Here is a 19,990-nt window from a genome sequence, read left to right as displayed (position 1 = left end):
AGGTAACGTCCGATATGGTGACTGACAGACATTTGATTTTTTTTTAATGAAATATCTTTTTCGACCTTCTTCCTGTTTCCTCTCCGCCCTTTCTCTTGTAAATCGTTTCAAGCTGTCTCCTTATTTAATTGCCAAATTATAGGAGTTTAGTCTTTAAATGTATCGGCACGGAATGACGTCACGTGCAAAGTGCCGTATTATAGGATTATACCGCGCATTATGATTTATCCTTCATGCTGAGTCAGATTACAGTTCGTGCTATGACCCGGATTCTCGAATTTCTCCTTTTACCTCCCGGGCCATTCTGTGAACAGAAGGTAACACGGATAACCGATTTGATATTCTGAGAAACACCCATGCAGCCACTATCAGAGTGGCCCAGGCCTTGGATACGGAGAAGACTTCTGTGTGCAACTTGACCATAAGTGCATCAGATGGTACGAGTACGGCAACGGCAACGGTGAGTACACACGGCCATTTGGAACAAACATGTGAATCACTTGAACTTATTATCCCTAAAGATTTCCACTTCGTGTCGTATTTCGTAGGCCTATTATTTTACTGGCTGGATTTAGTAGTATAATGCTTGGTTGAGTTATTGTCAGTCCACGGTTCAGTCCAAATTGAGTACTTTATCAAAATCAGTCGCATTAAAAAAAAAATTAAACATTTAAAGTATCACCTTCATCAATTTGGAGCCATTATGACGTATTCATTGAAGGGTGAACATTGATCATTTTCCTGGGAGGGAGTTTGACCATCCGTGTCATTTTACCCACGTGCCTGGAAACCCTCGCAGTTTGTGACTTTTCGTGTCACGGCCTTTCCCGTTGCTGAGAGCTCAGAGCTGGGCAGGTAGACCATCATCAGCATTGGGTTAAATGCCAATCCTAGTCTGGGATAAGGTACTCTACAGTTGGCTTGAATCAACATTTATGGCCGTCTTCAGCAATGGATTTGTGTAAACTGGAACAGCAGACATTGTCTTGTGAACTTTTCTGCCGCAATCAAGAAAATGCTCGAATGAAACAAAATGGTTCATTCTTGAAAACTACTGCTTTCATGGGAAAAGAGTAACAACGATGATGAGTTTTTCCAATTTTATCTACTGGTTATTTATCTGTTTGAAACCTCATTTCGCTTTTAATTGCCGTGCTTCCAATATCTTTCAGAAACCATTTTTTGTGTTCTACTTCACTTGTCTGGTTTTTTTTTTTTTTTGGCCTTTATTTTCCTGGTTGTGTTCATGACTCTACATGTGCTCCTTGAGATCGTCACGTGTACATGGAATCAATAAAAAGCACAAACACAATATTTTGTGGTGCAATTGTTTGTTCGGGTGCCCTGACAAACAATGTGCATCTTTTAGACTTTGGACTGATTTGCATGAGATGTGAGCAATCCTCTTTTGCTCACGTCCTCTTCCTTCTCCATATGGATGACTGTAACTCACTGTTTGCAGGTGACCTTTCTCTTCTTTCAAGCCCATTCAACTTGTACAGCCTAGAGCAGCCAGGCTTGTAGTTCAAGTGAGAAAATCTGATCATATCACTCCAATCCAAAAGACTTCACTGCCTTTAATTAACTTCCTTAAAATTCTTCTCAGGCTTCCAGTAGCTTCCCGAAGACTTCACTGTCTTCCAGTAGCTTCCTAAAGACTCTTCACAGGCTTCCAGTAGCTTATTTAAGACTCTTCCCTGGCTTCCATTTGTTTCCTTATGACTCTTCACTGGCTTCCATTGGCTTCCTTATGACTTCACTGGATAACAATGTGTCAACACCTTGAAGCATTGACTTTAACATATTGTTGATAACTTGTAAAGCTAAAAGGAAACTTGTTCCTTCCTGTATTTCCCATTTAATTACACCTTACATACCAACAAGAAAGCTAGAGCAGGAATTTCCCAGTAATCCCTCGCACGATGATTGATCTTTGGTGATTGGACATTCTGTCGATATGCTCCTAAACTTGGGAATCCATTGCCTTTTAGGATCCACACAGATTCCTTAATTAGGGCTTTTAAATCTCTCTTCAAATCCCATTGTTTTAAACTTGCCTTTTGTGAATTTAATTTTTCTGTTTAAGATCCTATATTTTTATATGTTCTCATTGATCAGGTATTACGTGGAGGAGGTATGTGCTCTACCGAGTGCCCTTCTAGTTTATCTCTGTTTTTCTTTCTTTACAAGCAGATACTTGATCCTGCTGAGTATGCGTTTGTTTCTTATTCCGTATGGTTTGGGATCAAGTACATTGCATTTTGTAGTAATTTACCGGTGCTGTATTCGCGCTGTTTGAAATAGGTCGGAGACAATCCAATGCTCTATTTGCCGCATCCATCAGGTGGAAATCCGCGTTTTGGACATTAATGAACACATGCCGGAGTTCTCGATGGCACGCTATGAAGTCAAGGTACACGAGGCAGCACCACCAGGACACAAACTGCTGCAACTCAATGCGACAGACCGGGACATGTCCAGCAAGCTTACCTACACAATATTGGGCAGCTCTGACACCAGCGGTCCGGGGATGTTTCGGCTGGACTACTCAACAGGCTGGCTAAGCATAGCCAAGAGCCTGGACTATGAGACAAACCGGTACCACATGCTGACCGTGATGGTGAGATGACTTTTCGAATATCTCACTTCTTGTTATTGTAAATGAGAAAACTTCTCAAATGCACAGACTACCTCATTGAACCCCCCGGATTTGAAATGGTGATAAAGTGAGAATTAATGATAAGCTCGAAGAGTTATTTGCATAAACTGTGGAGTAATGTTGTTTGACTGGCACAAAATGTTATTGGAGGTCCTTCATTCTACACTTTCCTCAAGGTATTTAATGGTAAAATGAAATACACGGTAAAGGTTTTGCATTCCCAATGCTTACCATGAAACAAGCTCATTTTCTTTGACTTTGGACGAATCGGTGCATTTCCAAAGGTTGCTCCCCAACGTCTGAATCTCAGACCCATTAGCCGAGAGTTGGAATGGACCTGAAGAATATGGACTTCGGGTACATTTATTAATGTTTTGTACAACTTTAATATCCAAACATGTTGGGTTATTTTTTTCCTGCCTTTTGATGAAGTTTTGTTTGATTTAGTGGAGAAGAGGAGATGCTAACCAGAGGAAATGTGAATACAAACTGACGACGCAATGCCTTAGTTACAATTATCCACTTGTTCACTTTTTGCGAATGATATCAGATTTCATGATGGACAGAGATACTTAAAGAGATGGCACAGTATCTGCAGACAATGCTTGGAACATAATTATTTTATTCCTTAATTATACACAAGAACAGTCAGGAGAATTACCAATAGCTAAGAGTATCCACCAAGGAGGTGAGAAAGGGCTTTTACAGAAGATCCAGGTTGGAGTGGAGGAAGTAAAGGAACAGCTAGAAAATCTAAGAATAGATAAGGATCCAGGGTAAGATAATATGCACCCGAGAGAATTGAGGGAAGTGGCTGAGCAGTTAAGTGAGATGTTAACGGATATTTTCAATAGCTCACTGCAGTCAGGACAGGTACCGAAGGATTGGAGAGTAGCAAATGTAACACCATTCTTGAAGAAAGGATCCAGAGAAGAATTGGGAAACTATAGACCTGTAAATTTGACATCAGTTGTGGGGAAGGTGTTGGAGACATTAATTAGGGATCAGATGAGGAACCATTTTAATATATACAAACTAATTAAAGGTAGTCAACATGGTTTGACCAAAGGTAGTTCCTGTCGAACAAATATTTTCAAATTCTATGAAGCATTGTCTGATTGGGTGGATGAGGGAAAGGCAGTGGACATAGTATATCTAGACTTCAAGAGGGCATTTGATAAGGTACCACATCGGAGGTTGTTCGCCAAAGTGAGGGTTTGTGGAGTGGCTGGTCAGGTAGCTAATTGGATTGCAAACTGGCTTAGTGGTAGGAAGCAAAGAGTGGCTGTGAGTGGGAGGATGTCTTGTTGGGATGATGTAAGTAGTGGAGTACCTCAGGGATCAGTACTCGGACCATTACTATTCATTATTTACATCAATGATTTGGACAGTGGGGTGAAGAGTAGGCTTTCCAAATTTGCAGATGATACAAAGTTTGAAGGTAAGGTGGATAGCAGAGGGGGTGGTGATCAGATTCAGGAAAGTATTGATACTTGCATAGATTAGGCAAAAGATTGGCAGATGGAATTTAACCTGGGCAAGTATAAGGTGTTGGGGATGGGAAAGAACAATGAAAATAGAGATTACAGGATGCAAGGGGTAATTTTGGAGCGTGGCAGGTCAGGTCAGGTATGGGAGCATCTGCCAGAACAGCGCGTCGCTGCGTCCACTTTCCGCCGGTACTCCAGAGACCTCCGTCTGGCCATCCCCCAGGCAGATGCCAGGCCCATCCCCATCTCCTTGAGATGATGGTCAACCTGCTGCAACCATGAGGCACGTGGTCGGCCCACTGGCCTCCTCCACTCATGAGACTCCCTCGCTGAGAGAATCTGGTGATCAGGATCAGCATCAGGAAAAGGAGCCACATGTCCATACAGCCGCAACTGACGCTCACGGACTATGCAGGTAACAAATCTCATCCGAGTCTCTCTCAGCAACTGCTCGTTGGACACAAAATCCGACCAGCAATAGCCAAGGATTCTCCGAAGAGCTCTGGTACCAAAGGAATTAAGTCTCCGTCTCAGATCCTTGGTCAGAGTCCAAGTCTCGCACCCATAGAGCAAGACTGGGAGTACCAAGGACCTGAAGACTCAGACTTTCATCCTCCCGCACTGGTACCGGCAGCACCACACCCCATGATCCAGTGAATCCATGACTCCCCAGGCCCGACCCAGACGTCTATTGACCTCTGACTCGCAGCCAGCAGAGACATGAATATCACTGCCAAGGTAAGTGAATCTCTCCATGACCTCAACATCCTCACCACAAACAGGCACAGACAGGACAGCAGCATCCAAGATATCATTGAAAGCCTGGATCTTTGTTTTGACCCAAGAAACCCGTAATTCCAGTGTCTCCGACTCCTCATTCAGCACCTCGAGGGCCCCCAAAAGGATATCTAAAGTCTCTGCAAAGATGACTGCATCATCTGCAAAATCAAGGTCCGAGATCTTGACATTGCCAAACGATGCACCGCAACTTGATCTCTCCGACATCCTCCCTAAAATCCAGTCCATACAAGTGCTGAAAAGTGTGGGGGCAAGTACACATCCCTGACGAACTCCAGTAACAACTGGAAATAAGTCAGAGATGGTACCACCACACTTCACAGCACTCTCAGTACCAGAGTAGAGTTCAGACATCAGATCGATCAGTTTTGGTGGCACCCCACGAAGACCAAGAATCCTCCAGAGGACATCCCGATTCACTGAATCGAACGCTTTACAGAGATCAACATAGGCTGCAAGCAGCCCCTGCCGAAACTCTCATCCGCGTTTGATGAGGACACGACGTGCAAGGATACGGTCAATCGTTGACCTCTTTGGTGTAAAGCCTGACTGCTCTGGACGCTGGTGCTCAAGCAGATGGTGGCGAACCCTATCAAGAATTATCCGAGCAAAGACCTTGCCCGGCACTGAGAGCAGCGTCACCCCTCGGTAGTTGTTGCAGTCTTGGCGATCACCCTTCCCTTTCCAGAGAGGGACAACAAGGCCCCTCTTCCAGTCAGTTGGGATGATGCCTGTGTTCCAGGCAGAGCACAAAACTGCATGCAACGACACGAGTGCAGCATTTCCACCAGCCTTGAGAAGTTCAGCATGGATGCCACAGATCCCTGGAGCTTTGCCCCGTTTCAACTGGTTCACCGCAGCCCGTGTTTCTACAAGCAAAGGTGGACCACAGTTGATTCGAGGGTCAGCAACAGGGAGTGTAACACCCTTGACGTCCAACTCGACAGCTGGGGGATCAGCCTGGTACAACCGCTCAAAGTAACCGGCCCAGCGGGCCTTCACTTCAGACTCCTCTGTCAAGAGCCTACCACTCTCTGCTCGAACTGCAGTGCTCCGAGGGATGGGCTTGGATGAACGTAATGCGCGAATTCCCCTGTAAGCGGGACGAGAATCACCTGTCCACAGGTGATGCTCTGCCCCCTCACAGATTCCTCTCACATAGGCCTCCTTGTCCACCCTCAGTGCACGTACAGTTTTACGCCTCAGCTCCCTGAACAGCTCAGCTCTGCCATTCAGCCTGGCCCTGCGACTCTGGTCAATGGTATCCAGTGTCCCTTGAGAGACAAAATTCTTCTTTGCCCTGCGGTGAGCTCCAAGGCATCCACCGGCAACATCAAGGACGGTGGTCTTGAAGGCGCTCCACAACTCTTCAGGACCCCTCAAAGCACCCAGACCCCCCAAGTGTCCACTCAGCCTGTTCGCAAACTCCTCAGCTACTCTCTCATCCCTGAGCTTGGCAACATCCAGCCTAGGCTGGGATGGTACCATTCTCCAGGATTTAAGGTGCAGCTTTAGAGTTGCTACAACAAGCCTGTGGTCAGTATTGAGGAACTGAGCACTCCAGTAGACCCTGCAGTTCTGGATCATCTTCCAACGACCGTCAATGAGGACATGGTCAATCTCCTTTGCCACACCGCCAGCGTTGGAATACCAAGTCCAGCGATGAGCTTGTGGGTGCTGAACCCATGAACCAGCCACCCTGAGTCCATGACTTCTTGCAAAGTCAAGGAACTTAGTGCTCTTCTGGTTCATAGTTCCTGACCCATGGGGACCAACACACACCTCATAACCATCCCTATCAGTTCCAGTCGATGCATTGAAATCCCCCAAGACTAGAAGTGTATCTCATCTGGGGCACTGATCAACCACAGACTCGAGTGTGGCGAAGAATGCATCCTTCACGGTGAGATCACTCGCCTCAGTCGGAGCATAAACAGAGACCAGGGAAATGACACCTAAGGAGTGACGAATCCTTAATCTCATAATACGCTCATTGACCGGTGTTACCTCAATTATCATTGGGGTCAGCTTATTGGACACAGCTACAGCATCTCCTTGGGTATGGTAACCATCAGAGCGACCAGACCAATAGTAGGTGTAACCACCCACCATTATCTCGCCGCAATCCGGTCTCCGAACCTCAGAGAGAGCTGCAATCCCGATGTCCAAACGCTTGAGCTCAGATGATAACAGAGGCAGGTGATCATCCTCTCTTAGGGATAGGACATTCCAGGCACCCACCCGAAGGTACCGCCTCAGGTTAACCCAAGGAGACCGCCGTCTGGTGGACGACACCTCAGCACCACTCCGACACACTCTCCCGCAATCTGACCCAGGGATGTTACCCCGTGGTTTCCCTCCTATCATCAAAGAGTGGGGGTCCCGAAGGCTTTGCCCCAATCCCGTCATCCGGTGAGCTGCCCTGCGAAGGGAAGCTGCGCAGGAGGTACTCCCACGGAGTGGGTTTTCAGATTTTTTTGCGTTTTTGCGTTTTGCGGAATGAAGGTTTTTACGGTGGCCGGAGTTCAAATCCTGCCACCAACCTCCTAATAAGAAGTAACCCAACTGCAGGAGGACGTCCGCAGACACAGTTGGGCACTAGATATGGATGGCCGTTGGCTCACAAGGAGCTCCTCCGCCCTTTGACAGGGTTTGTTTTTAATCCTGCTCGGTGTCCATATCCAAACACCCCCCTCACCAGAAAACCTGGTGGGGGAGACGGTTTAGTCGCCGACAACCCGACCATGGAACAGGTTAGTACAGGTTTACATGGTACCTGTAGCAGGTCACAGATCGAACCTGACCTGACACTAAATGGGAAAAGAAACAATGATCAGATTCAGGTTCAAGTGATGATCAGATTCAGGAAAGTATTGATACTTGCATAGATTAGGCAAAAGATTGGCAGATGGAAATTTAACCCGGGCAAGTATAAGGTGTTGGGGATGGGAAAGAACAATGAAAATAGAGATTACAGGATTTAACGGGTAATTTTGGAGCGTGTCACACAGGAGAAGGATCTGGGGTGGGGATGGTAATAGATACGGGAGGTAAGCAAGCCGCACAGTGCCAGGCAGCTATAGGTAAAGCAAATAGGGTTTTAGGTTGTATTCGGAGGGGGATCATTTATAAATCAAGAGGTGGTGTTAACATTGTACAGGAATTTAGTGAGGGCCACATATAGAATGTTCTGTGCAGTTTTGGTCACCACAACTTAGGAAGGACATGGATACCATAGAAATGGTTCAGTGCAGGGCTACTAGATTGATATCGGGCCCAGCTAGACTTAGTTATGAGTAGCAGCTGAAGGAGACGGGGCTTTATTCACTAGAGAAGAGGCGGTTACGAGGATATATGATCGAGATGTTAAAGATTATGAAAGGTATCGACATATTAAGTGCAGATGAAGAATTCAACCAAGTAGACAGTGAAAGGACCAGGGGCCATTGTCTGAGAGTAAAGAAGAGGAGAATTAAGACGGTAGTAAGGCAGGGGTCTTTTACTCAGAGAATAGTTAATGCATGGAATGGTCTCCCTGGAAAGGAAGTGGCAGCAGAAACAGTAGATAAGTTTAAATTGGAATTAGATTGGTCCCTGGAAATTATGAAGATAGAGGGGTATGGGGATGTTGGGCAGTACTTTTAGGTAGCTTGAGCATTGATGGGTGAATGTGTATATGCCTGGTGTTGGTGTGATGCTTAGAGTGGTGGGCTTGGGATCCTAGGATCCTGAGTTCAAATCCCTCTCGGCTGTTGAATTAATACCAGGTGGGGTTGACTCTGCCTGTCATCCTTCTGAGGTCGGCAAAATGAGTGCCAGCTTGCTGGTATCCTGTGTCGGAGTGGCGACCCATCCAAGAGACTGGCCAAGGAGATTGCTACGGCAGCACCAACGCTCTGCACAGAGTGTGGTCCCAATGGATGGATGGATGGTGATTGTGTGTGGAGTGTTGTTGGTGGGGGTCTCGTCAAGGGGTGTTGTGTGGTTGATGTGTGTTTTAACCAAACCCATGCTCCCTCCTCTGGGAGAATAAAAAAATACAAAAACTTCAAAAAAAACCCCCCACAAAAACGCTTTATTTAAAATATAAACATTTTGCATTTTCTTATTTCGATCTGGTCTTGATAAATTGGTGTGGTGTTCATGTGGCTCAGGCATGATGGGCTGAATGGCCTCCACCTGTGTCTAATTTCCTTGTTTCCTTGTGATATGTATTTTTTATGTTCAATCCTGATCATGCGATGTATTAATTGCACAGACCTGCACAGATATTCCCTCCATTAAAGTTTGACAAATTAATCTCAAACCTTCCCAGAACATTGCCACTTCAGGTTTCCGACTCAAAATTTCTGTCCGTTGAACATTTTGCCCACTTTTTTCGGTAAGAAGCTCAAGTTGTTTTAATTGATGCATTTAAGATCGTCGAGAGAATGTACTGTGCATCCAGGTTCAAATTTTCTCAAAACTCCAGTGAACGTTGGATAATAAATGATGTTGTGGCTCCAGCGATTACTCAATTGATATGACTTCGCAACAATCTGATTTGATTGGAAGTACAAAGAAAATATTTGATGATTAAAAAATGTTATTCGTTTAAAAAAATCTCGGCTGTGTATGTGCTCTTCCATCTGGCAATAAAAAGTGTCCCTGCAACATGAGTCATTGGTTCCATCAAATAGTAGTTGATAACACAACGCCCTGATCAAAGCTGTCTTGAAGCCTTACAAAATATCTTTGATGCAGTCTAGATCTTCTTTCTTTCTGTCTTCTTATGTCAACACTTTATATATTCCCTTTCTCTCCTTGGAAGAAGTTTTTTTTTTGCAATCCCAGCACACTTTCATTTGCGGTGTCCTTCAGATGTGCTTTTCACATCACATATAGATCAACCACTACATCTGTAGATTGACTGGCTTGGTATTTCAATACATAAAAGCATTTGTTTTACTTACTATAATTTATGATAAACTAGTAGTAAAGCCCGGCGTTGCTCGGGCTAGCAATATAGCCCGGCGTTGCCCAGGCTTTCTTGCAAATTTCCTGAATAGCTGTTAGGGTTAGGGTTAGGGTTAGGGTTAGTGTTAGGGTAGCTAACCCTAACCCTAACACTAACCCAAACCCTAACCTTAACCCTAACAGCTAACCCCAACAGTTAACCCTAACCCTAACCCTTATCCTAACACTAACCCTAACCCAAACCCTAACCCAAACCCTAACCCAAACCCTAACAGCTTGGCGTAGCGGAGGTAAACAGCGCCCGGGGCAAAGTGGAAATTTGCGTCCCCTGTAGACCTTAAACTTGAGTGGATTTGAATGGAAAATCCCATAAGGGATATCGATTTATCGATTTTTTTCGAATATCGGAAGTGTTATGGAAAAAATTTAAAGCCAATGACCTAAGTTGGACCAAAAACCATAATCGTACCGAATTTGAATCGAATCAGTTGGAGTTTGTGAAAATGCATCAAAACGAATTTTGAGGAGCCTCTTAAGGAAGACAATAATATCATTAGTATATGTGCCAAATCTTGTTTCATTTCATGCAGTAACAAAAATCTGATGGTGGAACAAAGAAAGGGGTGTGCCAAAATATTCATATAGATGTTCCCTATCTAGTTATATTACTTCCAGGAACAAGGTGAACAATATAAAAAAATGAATCACAAGAAGTCGACTTATGATATTTATTGGTTTCATTGTTTGGCCTCATGGTTAATGGTTGAAGGAAAAAACATCATTGATTGAAAGGGGATTGGAGCTGAGCCATTGTTGATGGATTCTGTTTCAGGTTCGGGACATTGGCATGAAGAACTATGCCACGGTGGTAGTTCATGTAGTTGATTCCAACGACCACCCACCAGTTTTCAGCAGCAAGCATTACGAAGGCCGTGTGTTTGAATCTGCAGCACTGGGCTCTGCCGTGCTTCAGGTCACTGCCCAGGATTGGGATCAAGGTGCCAACAGTGAAGTGACCTACAGCTTCGACTCCGGTAATAGCAGCATTAAACCCTCGCTTCGCAGCGAGCTCTGATTTCCAGTTGAACAACTGCTTTTTGAGCAGGAAGGAACAAATTAGCTGTTAGATGCTTATATCTGAAATGGAAAGATAAATTAATGTAACTATGGAGAAGCTTTGACCTTCAACCTTCTTCAGAATCTCAAGTTGTCAGACTGGGATTGTGACATGGACCCCCTCTCCCACCTCCCCTCCACAATTGCGACGGACCCCTTGATGGCACCGCAGAGCCCCCATGATTGCGCAGTAGGGCCCTCGTGATTGCATCGTAGAGCCCCCGTGATTGCGCCGCAGAGCTCCCATAATTGCATCGAAGAGCCCCCGTAATTGCGCTGCAGAGCCCCCGTGATTTCAACATGGATCCCCTTCTACTGGAAGTGCTTGCACCTTGTTTTTCAATTTAATAGAGGGATCATTCTAATTATGCTCTCATTGTAAACATTTTGGGGAGAAAAATATTTTTTTGATTGAGTGTTAAAGTTCATTGTTAGATGTTTATTAGCCTTTACCTTTTTGTGGAAGTTTTACAAACGGCCGGTGACTCAAGCCCTGAACAAGGTAAAAGCTTTTAATTGATTAGATGCAGTTTCATCGTGCAATTACACAAATCTGCTTTGTTCAGGACTTTGCAACTGTTGCAATAATTATTTAAATACCGAACAAAGGTCAGTTTCTTCTGATTTTGAAGAGGAAAAATAAATTGCACGTGTATGTGGTTCTTTAATATATTCGCACTTGATCTTTAGAATGATAAAAAAAAAAATGGACAGCAAAGTGTCAGTTGGAACAAATGACCAATGACATCTTGAATGAATATGGTGATGTCACAGTTGCTCAGACTGTGTTGGAATGAAATGGAAAATGTCAAAATTTGCATGAGAAAGTGCACTTAGTTGCAAAGATTTTTGTTTTCAGTTCATTTATTTCTTGTAAATTCAGTAAACAAATATTAATTTTTACAAGTGAGCTCAACAGTTGCATACCTGACACTAAAAACTCACTCAAGAACAATTGACACATACCATACACTCACACAACAAAACATTCCACAACAGGCAATTTGAGGCTATAATGTTTGCTGAATGTATTATTATGGGTTGTAATATTGGCTCGACATACTGTATCATAATGGTTTGTAATATGTGCTGAATATATCATTTAGGATGTCATATGTATGTGAACATGTATATTATGGCATTTTACGTTGTCACGAACAATCAAATTTACCACTCGTAGACCCCTCGCATATCCTTGTTTCTCAAGACAGTGTGGGGTAAAGTGTTCTCTGAAGTCTCTAGTTAAGGGATGTAATGTGTGTTGAATGTATTATTATTGGATGTAATATTCACATCCTGACACCCTCACCCCCTTCCATTCTTCCCCCCCCCCTCAACCACACAACGCCTCCCCACTCTCCAATCTTCCCCCTCTCTCTCCCACACCACATCCCCCCCACACTCACCCCACTCTCCTCTCTCTCTCTCTCTCTCTCTCTCTCTCTCTCTCTCTCTCTCTCTCTCTCTCTCTCTCTCTCTCTCTCTCTCTCTCTCTCTCTCTCTCTCTCTCTCTCTCTCTCTCTCTCTCTCTCTCTCTCTCTCTCTCTCTCTCTCTCTCTCTCTCTCTCTCTCTCTCTCTCTCTCTCTCTCTCTCTCTCTCTCTCTCTCTCTCTCTCTCTCTCTCTCTCTCTCTCTCTCTCTCTCTCTCTCTCTCTCCCTCCACCCCCTCCCACTTCTCCCCTTCACTCTTTCCCTTACCCCCCCCTCTCTGGGATGTAACATGGCCTGTATTTATCATCATGATGTATTGTAACAGGGGTTAAACTTGACACCAGGCGTATATGTGCATCCAACAATGAGTCAACGGGTTTCTTCAGGAGGCCTCATGACTGTTTAAAGTGCACAGTTGAAGCAGATCCATCTATCAGTTTTTAAGGATGAGTATCCGATTCAGATTGGTGCAAATGCTTACATCAGCTGTTGGGTTCGGATTCAGTAGTGCTCCACTGTGACAGTGTCTACAAATCCAATTATGCATGGCTGTTGATGTTTTTCTTTGACAAATTAAGTCCATTGGGACCATACTCTGTACAGAGCGTTGGTGCTGCCGAAGCAGTCTCCTTGGCTATTGGGCACAATCCTGGACAGGTCGCCACTCTGACGCAGGATACTTGAATGACTCGGTCATCCCAGCAAGCTGGTACTCATTTTGCCGACCTCGGAAGGATGGCAGGCTGAGTCAACCCCCTGGTGAATTAATTCAGCGGGCAACGAGGCTTGAACTCAGGACCCTCAGATCCCAAGCCGCCACCCTAACCACTGAGCCAACACCAGGCTACAAATTAAGCCATTAAAGTTTAGCCCAGTATTCAAATTATACCGTAGTTTATTAAAGCATTTTCCAGATGTGCAAGTAATGTTTGGACGCAACTGCAATGCAAATGAATCAATGTTTGCAATTCCCAAATGTTGATGTGTAAATCATCAGAATATTGTTCTCATTTTTGCTTGCTTTACCTGTCAAGCTAATCGTCGTTTGATTTCCAAAATTTATATTTGTGATTGATTAGATTGTCATTTTTAGTTCGCCTGTTCGAAGAACAGAGGGCTATAGCGATACCCCCGGCGTGAGCGTCAGCGTCAGCGTGAAAATGTTAAAGTTTTTGGTGCAAGTTATTTAGAAGCTTGCCATTCATTTAATATGTGGACTAGGATGTTGATATTTGGCATGGAGGTTCCTTTGGGGTATATTACTTATTGATGTAGTGAAGTTGAAATTAAAAAATAATTTAAAATGTTTTAAATTTTTGACCTGTTTTGAATTTAACTTTTTTTGTAGCACATCAACGTTAAAGTTTTTGGTGCAAGTTATTTAGAAGCTTGCCATTCATTAATATGTGGACTAGGATGCTGATATTTGGCATGGAGGTTCCTTTGGGGTATACTATTGATGTCGTGAAGTTGAAATTAAAAAATAATTTCAAATGTTTTAAATTTTTGACCTGTTTTGAACTTAACTTTTTTGTAGCACATCAACGTTAAAGTTTTTGGTGCAAGTTATTTAGAAGCTTGCCATTCATTAATATGTGTACTAGGATGCTGATATTTGGCATGGAGATTCCTCTGGGGTATATTATTGATGTCGTGAAGTTGAAATTAAAACTAATTTCAAATTTTTTATAATTTTGACCCGTTTTGAACTTAACTTTATTGTAGCACATCAATGTTAAAGTTTTTTCCTTTTTAATGTCTTTATCTACCACACTTTTTTACTGATTACAATTTACAAATACATATATTGCGTTAAAATTATTTGGATCAGACTTCACTGCAATGCTTTATAAAAAAAATTATTAGTCCAGTCTTTTAAAAACGATAAATGTATAAACAGGCGAGCATTGGGTGGCTTTGACACCAATTCTCTGGTTATGATTACTTTGATACCTTTATTTATTGTGACAATGTCTTTACTTTTATGCAAGTACATGGCGATGGAAAATGTCGATTACAATTTAGAATCGGTAGGTAGTTGTTGCATGATACTTTCAACAAATCTCAACAAGAATCACATGTTTGTATCCATTCTGTGTGTTTGTTCTGCAGGGAATGTTGGGAAATCATTTTCCATTGACCCAGTACTGGGAATCATCTCTGTGGCCAAGGAACTCAACCAAAGTGTCGTAAGTCGCTATGACATTATCGCGAGGGCGACGGATGGGGGAGATCCAGCGCTCAGTGCTTCCACCACCATTACCATTCTTGTCACCATCTCAAACAATGCTGCACCCAAGTTCTCAAGCAAGGAATATTCTGCAGAAATTAGTGAGAATGCTCAACCAGGCATGTTCGTCATCACGGTGTCTGCAATCAGCCGCTCCTCATCCAACTATGAACTCATAGACGGCAATGTCAGAGATGTCTTTGAAATCAACTCTATGTCCGGGGTTATCAGCTTAAGGGATAAGTTGGATTTTGAGAAGATTTCCTCCTATAATATTATTGTACAAGCGACGAACATGGCTGGTCGGTCCACGAACACAACTGTGAAGGTGCACCTGAAGGATGAGAATGATAATGCCCCTACATTTGTCCAATCCTATTACATGGGAATAATCAGTGAGGCTGCACCGGCAAAGAGTGTTGTTCTCAATGACCAGAATTCCCCTTTGGTGATCAAGGCCACCGATGCTGATAGTGGGCCAAACTCATTGCTGGTGTATCAAATTGTTGAGTCCACTGCCCGGCGCTGCTTCTCAATTGACTCGAGCACTGGGGCAATAAAGACAATATCAAAGCTCGATCATGAAAGTATGTCGGTATTCCATTTTAATGTGCAAGTCACCGATGTAGGAATCCCACGACTTTTAGCAGACACACCGGCAAATGTCACTGTAACGGTGTTGGATGTGAATGATTCTCCTCCTGAGTTCAGTGAAGAGATTTATGAAACGGTGCTTCTTATTCCAACTTATAAAGGAGTGCAGGTTATCACCCTGAAGGCTTCTGACCCAGATACTGGCCTGAACTCAACCTTGTCTTACAGCATCACGTCTGGCAATGTTGGGAACAAATTTTCAATTGACTTAAGAACCGGAGCCATTGTAGTGCAAAACAGAACAAATTTGCGAAGTCGTTATGAGCTCTCAGTGCGAGTGTTTGATGGGAAGTTTTCTGGTTCGACGTTGGTAAAGGTGACTGTTCAGGAGACGACCGAAAATGGCCTGAAAGTTGCAACCTCTTATTCTGCAGATGTTGTGGAAAATACAACCGATGTGAAAACACTTGCTGTAATTTCTACTATGGGTGCCCTTACAAACGAACCACTTACCTTCCGTATCTTGAACCCAAGTGTTTTTTTTGCAATGAAGTCAACAGCAGGTGTATTGCAGACAACCGGAATTCCCTTTGATCGAGAGGAACAAGAGATTTACGAAGTAGTGGTAGAGATTCGGGATGTGAGATCTCCACCGAGAATTGTTCACACCATTGTTAGTGTGAATGTTGTTGACGTGAATGACAATTCTCCTATATTTGCAAACTTGCCGTATTACGCCATTGTTCAGGTGGATGCCCAACCAGGTGACCTAATCTACAAGGTCATGGCAGTCGATCAAGATGTCAAACAGAATGGCCAAATCAGATACTTTGTGGAAACACCAGATGAGTATTTCAAAATTGATCCTTCGTCGGGCAGCATCACTCTTTTGAAAACCTTCAACCCAGGAATGTCCGGTAAAGAATTCCCGTTGACTGTTACTGCCGAGGACCATGGAACTCCTTCGCTTTCTTCACAGGTTGTTGTTCCAATAACAGTTATAAACAAAGCCATGCCGATTTTTGACAGGTCTTTTTACAGCACACGTGTTGCGGAGAATGTGGAGCCGCACACAGCCGTTCTACATCTTCAAGCAAACAGCCCTGAAGGTCTCCCACTATTTTTCAGCATAACTGATGGGGACCCTTTCAACCAGTTCTCCATGGATTTCAATACAGGAACACTAACTGTTTTGGGATCTCTAGATTATGAAACGCAGTCTTTATTCCGTCTGATGGCGCGAGCCACAGACTCGTTGACGGGGGTTTACACAGAGGTGCCTGTAGATGTTACGGTGGAAGATATAAACGACAATGCACCGATATTCAGGCAGAGTTCTTACTCCACTGTTCTTTCTGAAGCTGCACTCATCGGGACCTCTGTACTGCGGGTTAGCGCCACAGATGCTGACGCCGGCTCCAACCAACATCTTTACTACCAAATCGTAGATGATGGGACAAATAACAGTAACTGTTTCTACATTGATAGTGGCAGTGGTTTAATCCTCACCTCAAGGTTCTTAGACTTTGAACAGGTGCAAGTTCACCATTTCAAGGTGAGAGCATCAGATGGCAGTGTGCCTCCTTTGACAAGTGATATTCCTGTTCAAATTCAAGTCACTGATACAAATGACAATTCTCCTGTTTTTAATCAACTTTTATATGAAGCTTTTGTTAGTGAAGTGGTTCCAAGAGGACACTTTGTTACTCGCGTCCAGGCCTCAGACGCTGATAATTGTGATACTGAAAAGCTCCGATACAGCATACTTTCAGGGAATGGTGATTCGAACTTTGTCATCGATGGGAAGTCAGGCATTATCAGCACACTGAATCTTCGCAAGGAGAATATGGCACGGCAATACCAACTCAACATCTCAGTGTCTGATGGTGTGTTCACGAGCACAGCACGCGTGCACATTAACATCCTGAGCAACAACCTCCACACTCCTTTCTTCCGGCAACTCGAGTTCATGGTGCACCTGCCCGAAAACCCTGCAATACGAACGTTTGTGATGCAGGTACAGGCTGAGGATGAAGACATGGGACACTTCAGTGATTTATCATATTCTATCACCAACCAGTTTGCAGCTAGTAGGTTTACAGTGGATGAGATTGGGCAAATGTTTACAATATCAGGGGAGCTTGACAGAGAAAACGCGATGGAGAGGGTAATTGACATCAATTTGATGGCCATGGATGGTGGGGGCCGTGCAGGTTATTGCACTGTGAAGGTGGTTCTCACCGATAAAAATGACAACTCACCACAGTTTGGAGCTTTGGAATATCGGGCCAGCATGCTTGCAAATGTGCCTAAAGGTAACCCGGTGCTGCAAGTCTCAGCAATGGACCACGATGAGGGCAATAATTCCGTTATCGAGTTCTCCTTCATTCACAAGGATCCAGGCACATCGGAGGATATACTACAGATTGATTCCAGCAGCGGTGTCATTTTGACAAAAGAGAGTCTCGTAGGATTGGAGGGCAGGAGGTTGTCTCTCTTTGTCAAAGCTGAAGATCGGGGTGCAGAACGGAGACATACTATTGTTCCACTGTATGTACATATTCTCCCAGAAGACATTACACAGCTCCCAGCATTTCCAAAGACAATGTATATGTTTACTGTTTTAGAAAATGTGGACATTGGCAGCACAGTTGGCTCCGTTAGATTATCGAGCAATGAGAGCATCCGTTATCACATTGCCAAGGGTGTGCTCCCAGAAAGTAACAGCGAGGAACAGTTTACCGTTGATGCAAACACAGGCCGACTGAAGGTGGTAAAAAAGCTCGACTATGAGGTCACCCGTCAGTATAATTTCCTGCTCACTGCCACTTATCAGCACGAGAACACTCCAGTGCATGCCCAGGTCCCCGTCACAGTCATTGTGAGGGATGTGAATGACAATAGTCCTACATTTGAGTCCGAGTTCTACAATGCCATGGTGATGGAGAACTTGCCAATTGGAACTCCCGTCATTCAAGTGCGAGGTAACACAATGGGCAAAGGCTAAACCTTTTTTGGAATGACGAGGAATAAATAAATGTGTGTAATTAAATACATGAACGATGTGTTCTTTTGTTCGTTCAAATGCATGTCATTGTGCAACTTACATGTTATCTTGTCAAATACGAGGCGCACGCGTCATTGTTGTAGTTAGTTTGGAAAACTCGTCTACATCTGCGAGTTTCTGGCAGTAAATTTTTACATTAAGATTTATCTTAATAAATGAAACACTTTGCTCCAAATATTGGAGGAAATAAGAGTTTTTCTTACATACTGATAGCAATGACAAATTGTGATTGAAATGCCAAAGACGCGTTGACTTCTTCGACTTAGCAACTTGACAAGGGGATGTTCAGATGTACAGATTGAAGTTAAACACACCTTTGCACCGCAGATGATAAAATGTTTATTACCTCCGCCACCGAAGGTGGATGTTATGCACGGATTTGGACGAAACTTGGTGGACAGGTTGGGTGAGAGACAAGGATGAATTGATTCAATTTTTTGTTGAAGATGCGGATCCAGATCCGGATATAAGAGTTTAAATTTTTTTAAAGTGATTCTTCACCATTGAGAGGAGGAGAATGAGACCATGCTCTGTGCAGAGCGTTGGTGCTGCTTAAGCAGTCTCCTTTGTTATTGGGCACAATCCTGGATGGTTGGATGGGTCACCACTCCGACACAGTATACCAGCAAGCTGGCACTCATTTTGCCGACCTCGGAAGGATGACAGGCCCAGTTAACCCCACCTGGTATTAATTCAACAGCGCAGCGGGATTTTAACTCAGGGCCCAAGGATCCAAAGCCCGCCACCCTAACCATAAAACCAACACCAGGCATACTATTGAGAGATGGGGCTGAAAACAGTATATCGCATCATATTTCAAAAATTTGTGGGTGGATTTTGACAAAACTTGGTGGATGATTTGATGTTGATGATTTGACGAGAACAAGCTGATTTGATGTTGATTCAGGTCCAGATCGAGATCGGGCCTATCATTGTGACACAAAACGGAAACTGTTCAGCCTGGCGGAGGTATGCGCTCTACCGAGTGCCATTGTAGTTTGGTTTTGGTGTGTGTGTGTGTGTGTGTGTGTGTGTGTGTGTGTGTGTGTGTGTGTGTGTGTGTGTGTGTGTGTGTGTGTGTGTGTGTGTGTGTGTGTGTGTGTGTGTGTGTGTGTGTGTGTGTGTGTTTTTGAAGGACAGAAGAAAACAAGCAGAAGTTTGAAGGATATCCAAATATGACATTAAAAAAGGCAGGGAATGGCAGGAGGTTAGCATAAAAAATAATGAACGTGATTGTACAGACACAGGAAGGTGATTGTACAGGCGGGGAAAGAAGGGAGTTAAGGAAAACGGGTAAACAAGAAGCCTTGACTTTGAAAGGTTGCCAAGAAGGGGTTCACATAGATGAGTCCTGGGTTTAAAGCAGGAAACATTCATATTCCCTGTATTGTTTGTTCAACAAGTCTGTCGTTGAAAAACTTTCCAAGTGACAAACTGAAACACATCGGGAATAATCAAGTGAATAATGGGCTTCAACATTTGATTGGAGTTATTTCGGCCACAACATGTACTGACACAAGTTATTACACCATTAAGTTTCGCAGTCAAATTGAAATAAGTTCTGTTCGGGTTAAACAAATATATATTTTTTCATAATTTATAAAGGTCTTCCTTCGATAAAATGTTTCCGCTTTGACACCAAGTTCTTT

At 43.7% G+C, this 19,990-nt stretch overlaps 1 protein-coding gene across 6 annotated transcripts in view; it reads left to right on the top strand.

Annotated features, from left to right (window-relative positions):
- Window positions 1-19,990, top strand: part of LOC147014469 (protocadherin Fat 1-like) — a 316,783-nt gene that overhangs the window by 244,827 nt on the left and 51,966 nt on the right. For all 6 annotated transcript variants that reach the window (XM_085850626.1, XM_085850625.1, XM_085850627.1 and 3 more), the window contains exons 6-10: window positions 1-2; window positions 315-460; window positions 2,345-2,620; window positions 10,736-10,937; window positions 14,563-18,258. The exon at window positions 1-2 is cut by the window's left edge and continues 209 nt beyond it. In XM_085850626.1, the coding sequence (XP_085706752.1) occupies window positions 1-2; window positions 315-460; window positions 2,345-2,620; window positions 10,736-10,937; window positions 14,563-18,258 (4,322 nt within the window). The remainder of the gene's footprint in view (window positions 3-314; window positions 461-2,344; window positions 2,621-10,735; window positions 10,938-14,562; window positions 18,259-19,990) is intronic.

Source organism: Eptatretus burgeri, chromosome 13, assembly GCF_056783735.1.
Source record: "Eptatretus burgeri isolate ZD-2024b chromosome 13, Ebu_testis_v1, whole genome shotgun sequence".
In the NCBI taxonomy this organism is placed as follows: Eukaryota; Metazoa; Chordata; class Myxini; order Myxiniformes; family Myxinidae; genus Eptatretus; species Eptatretus burgeri.
This window is presented reverse-complemented; position numbering and strand designations above follow the sequence as displayed.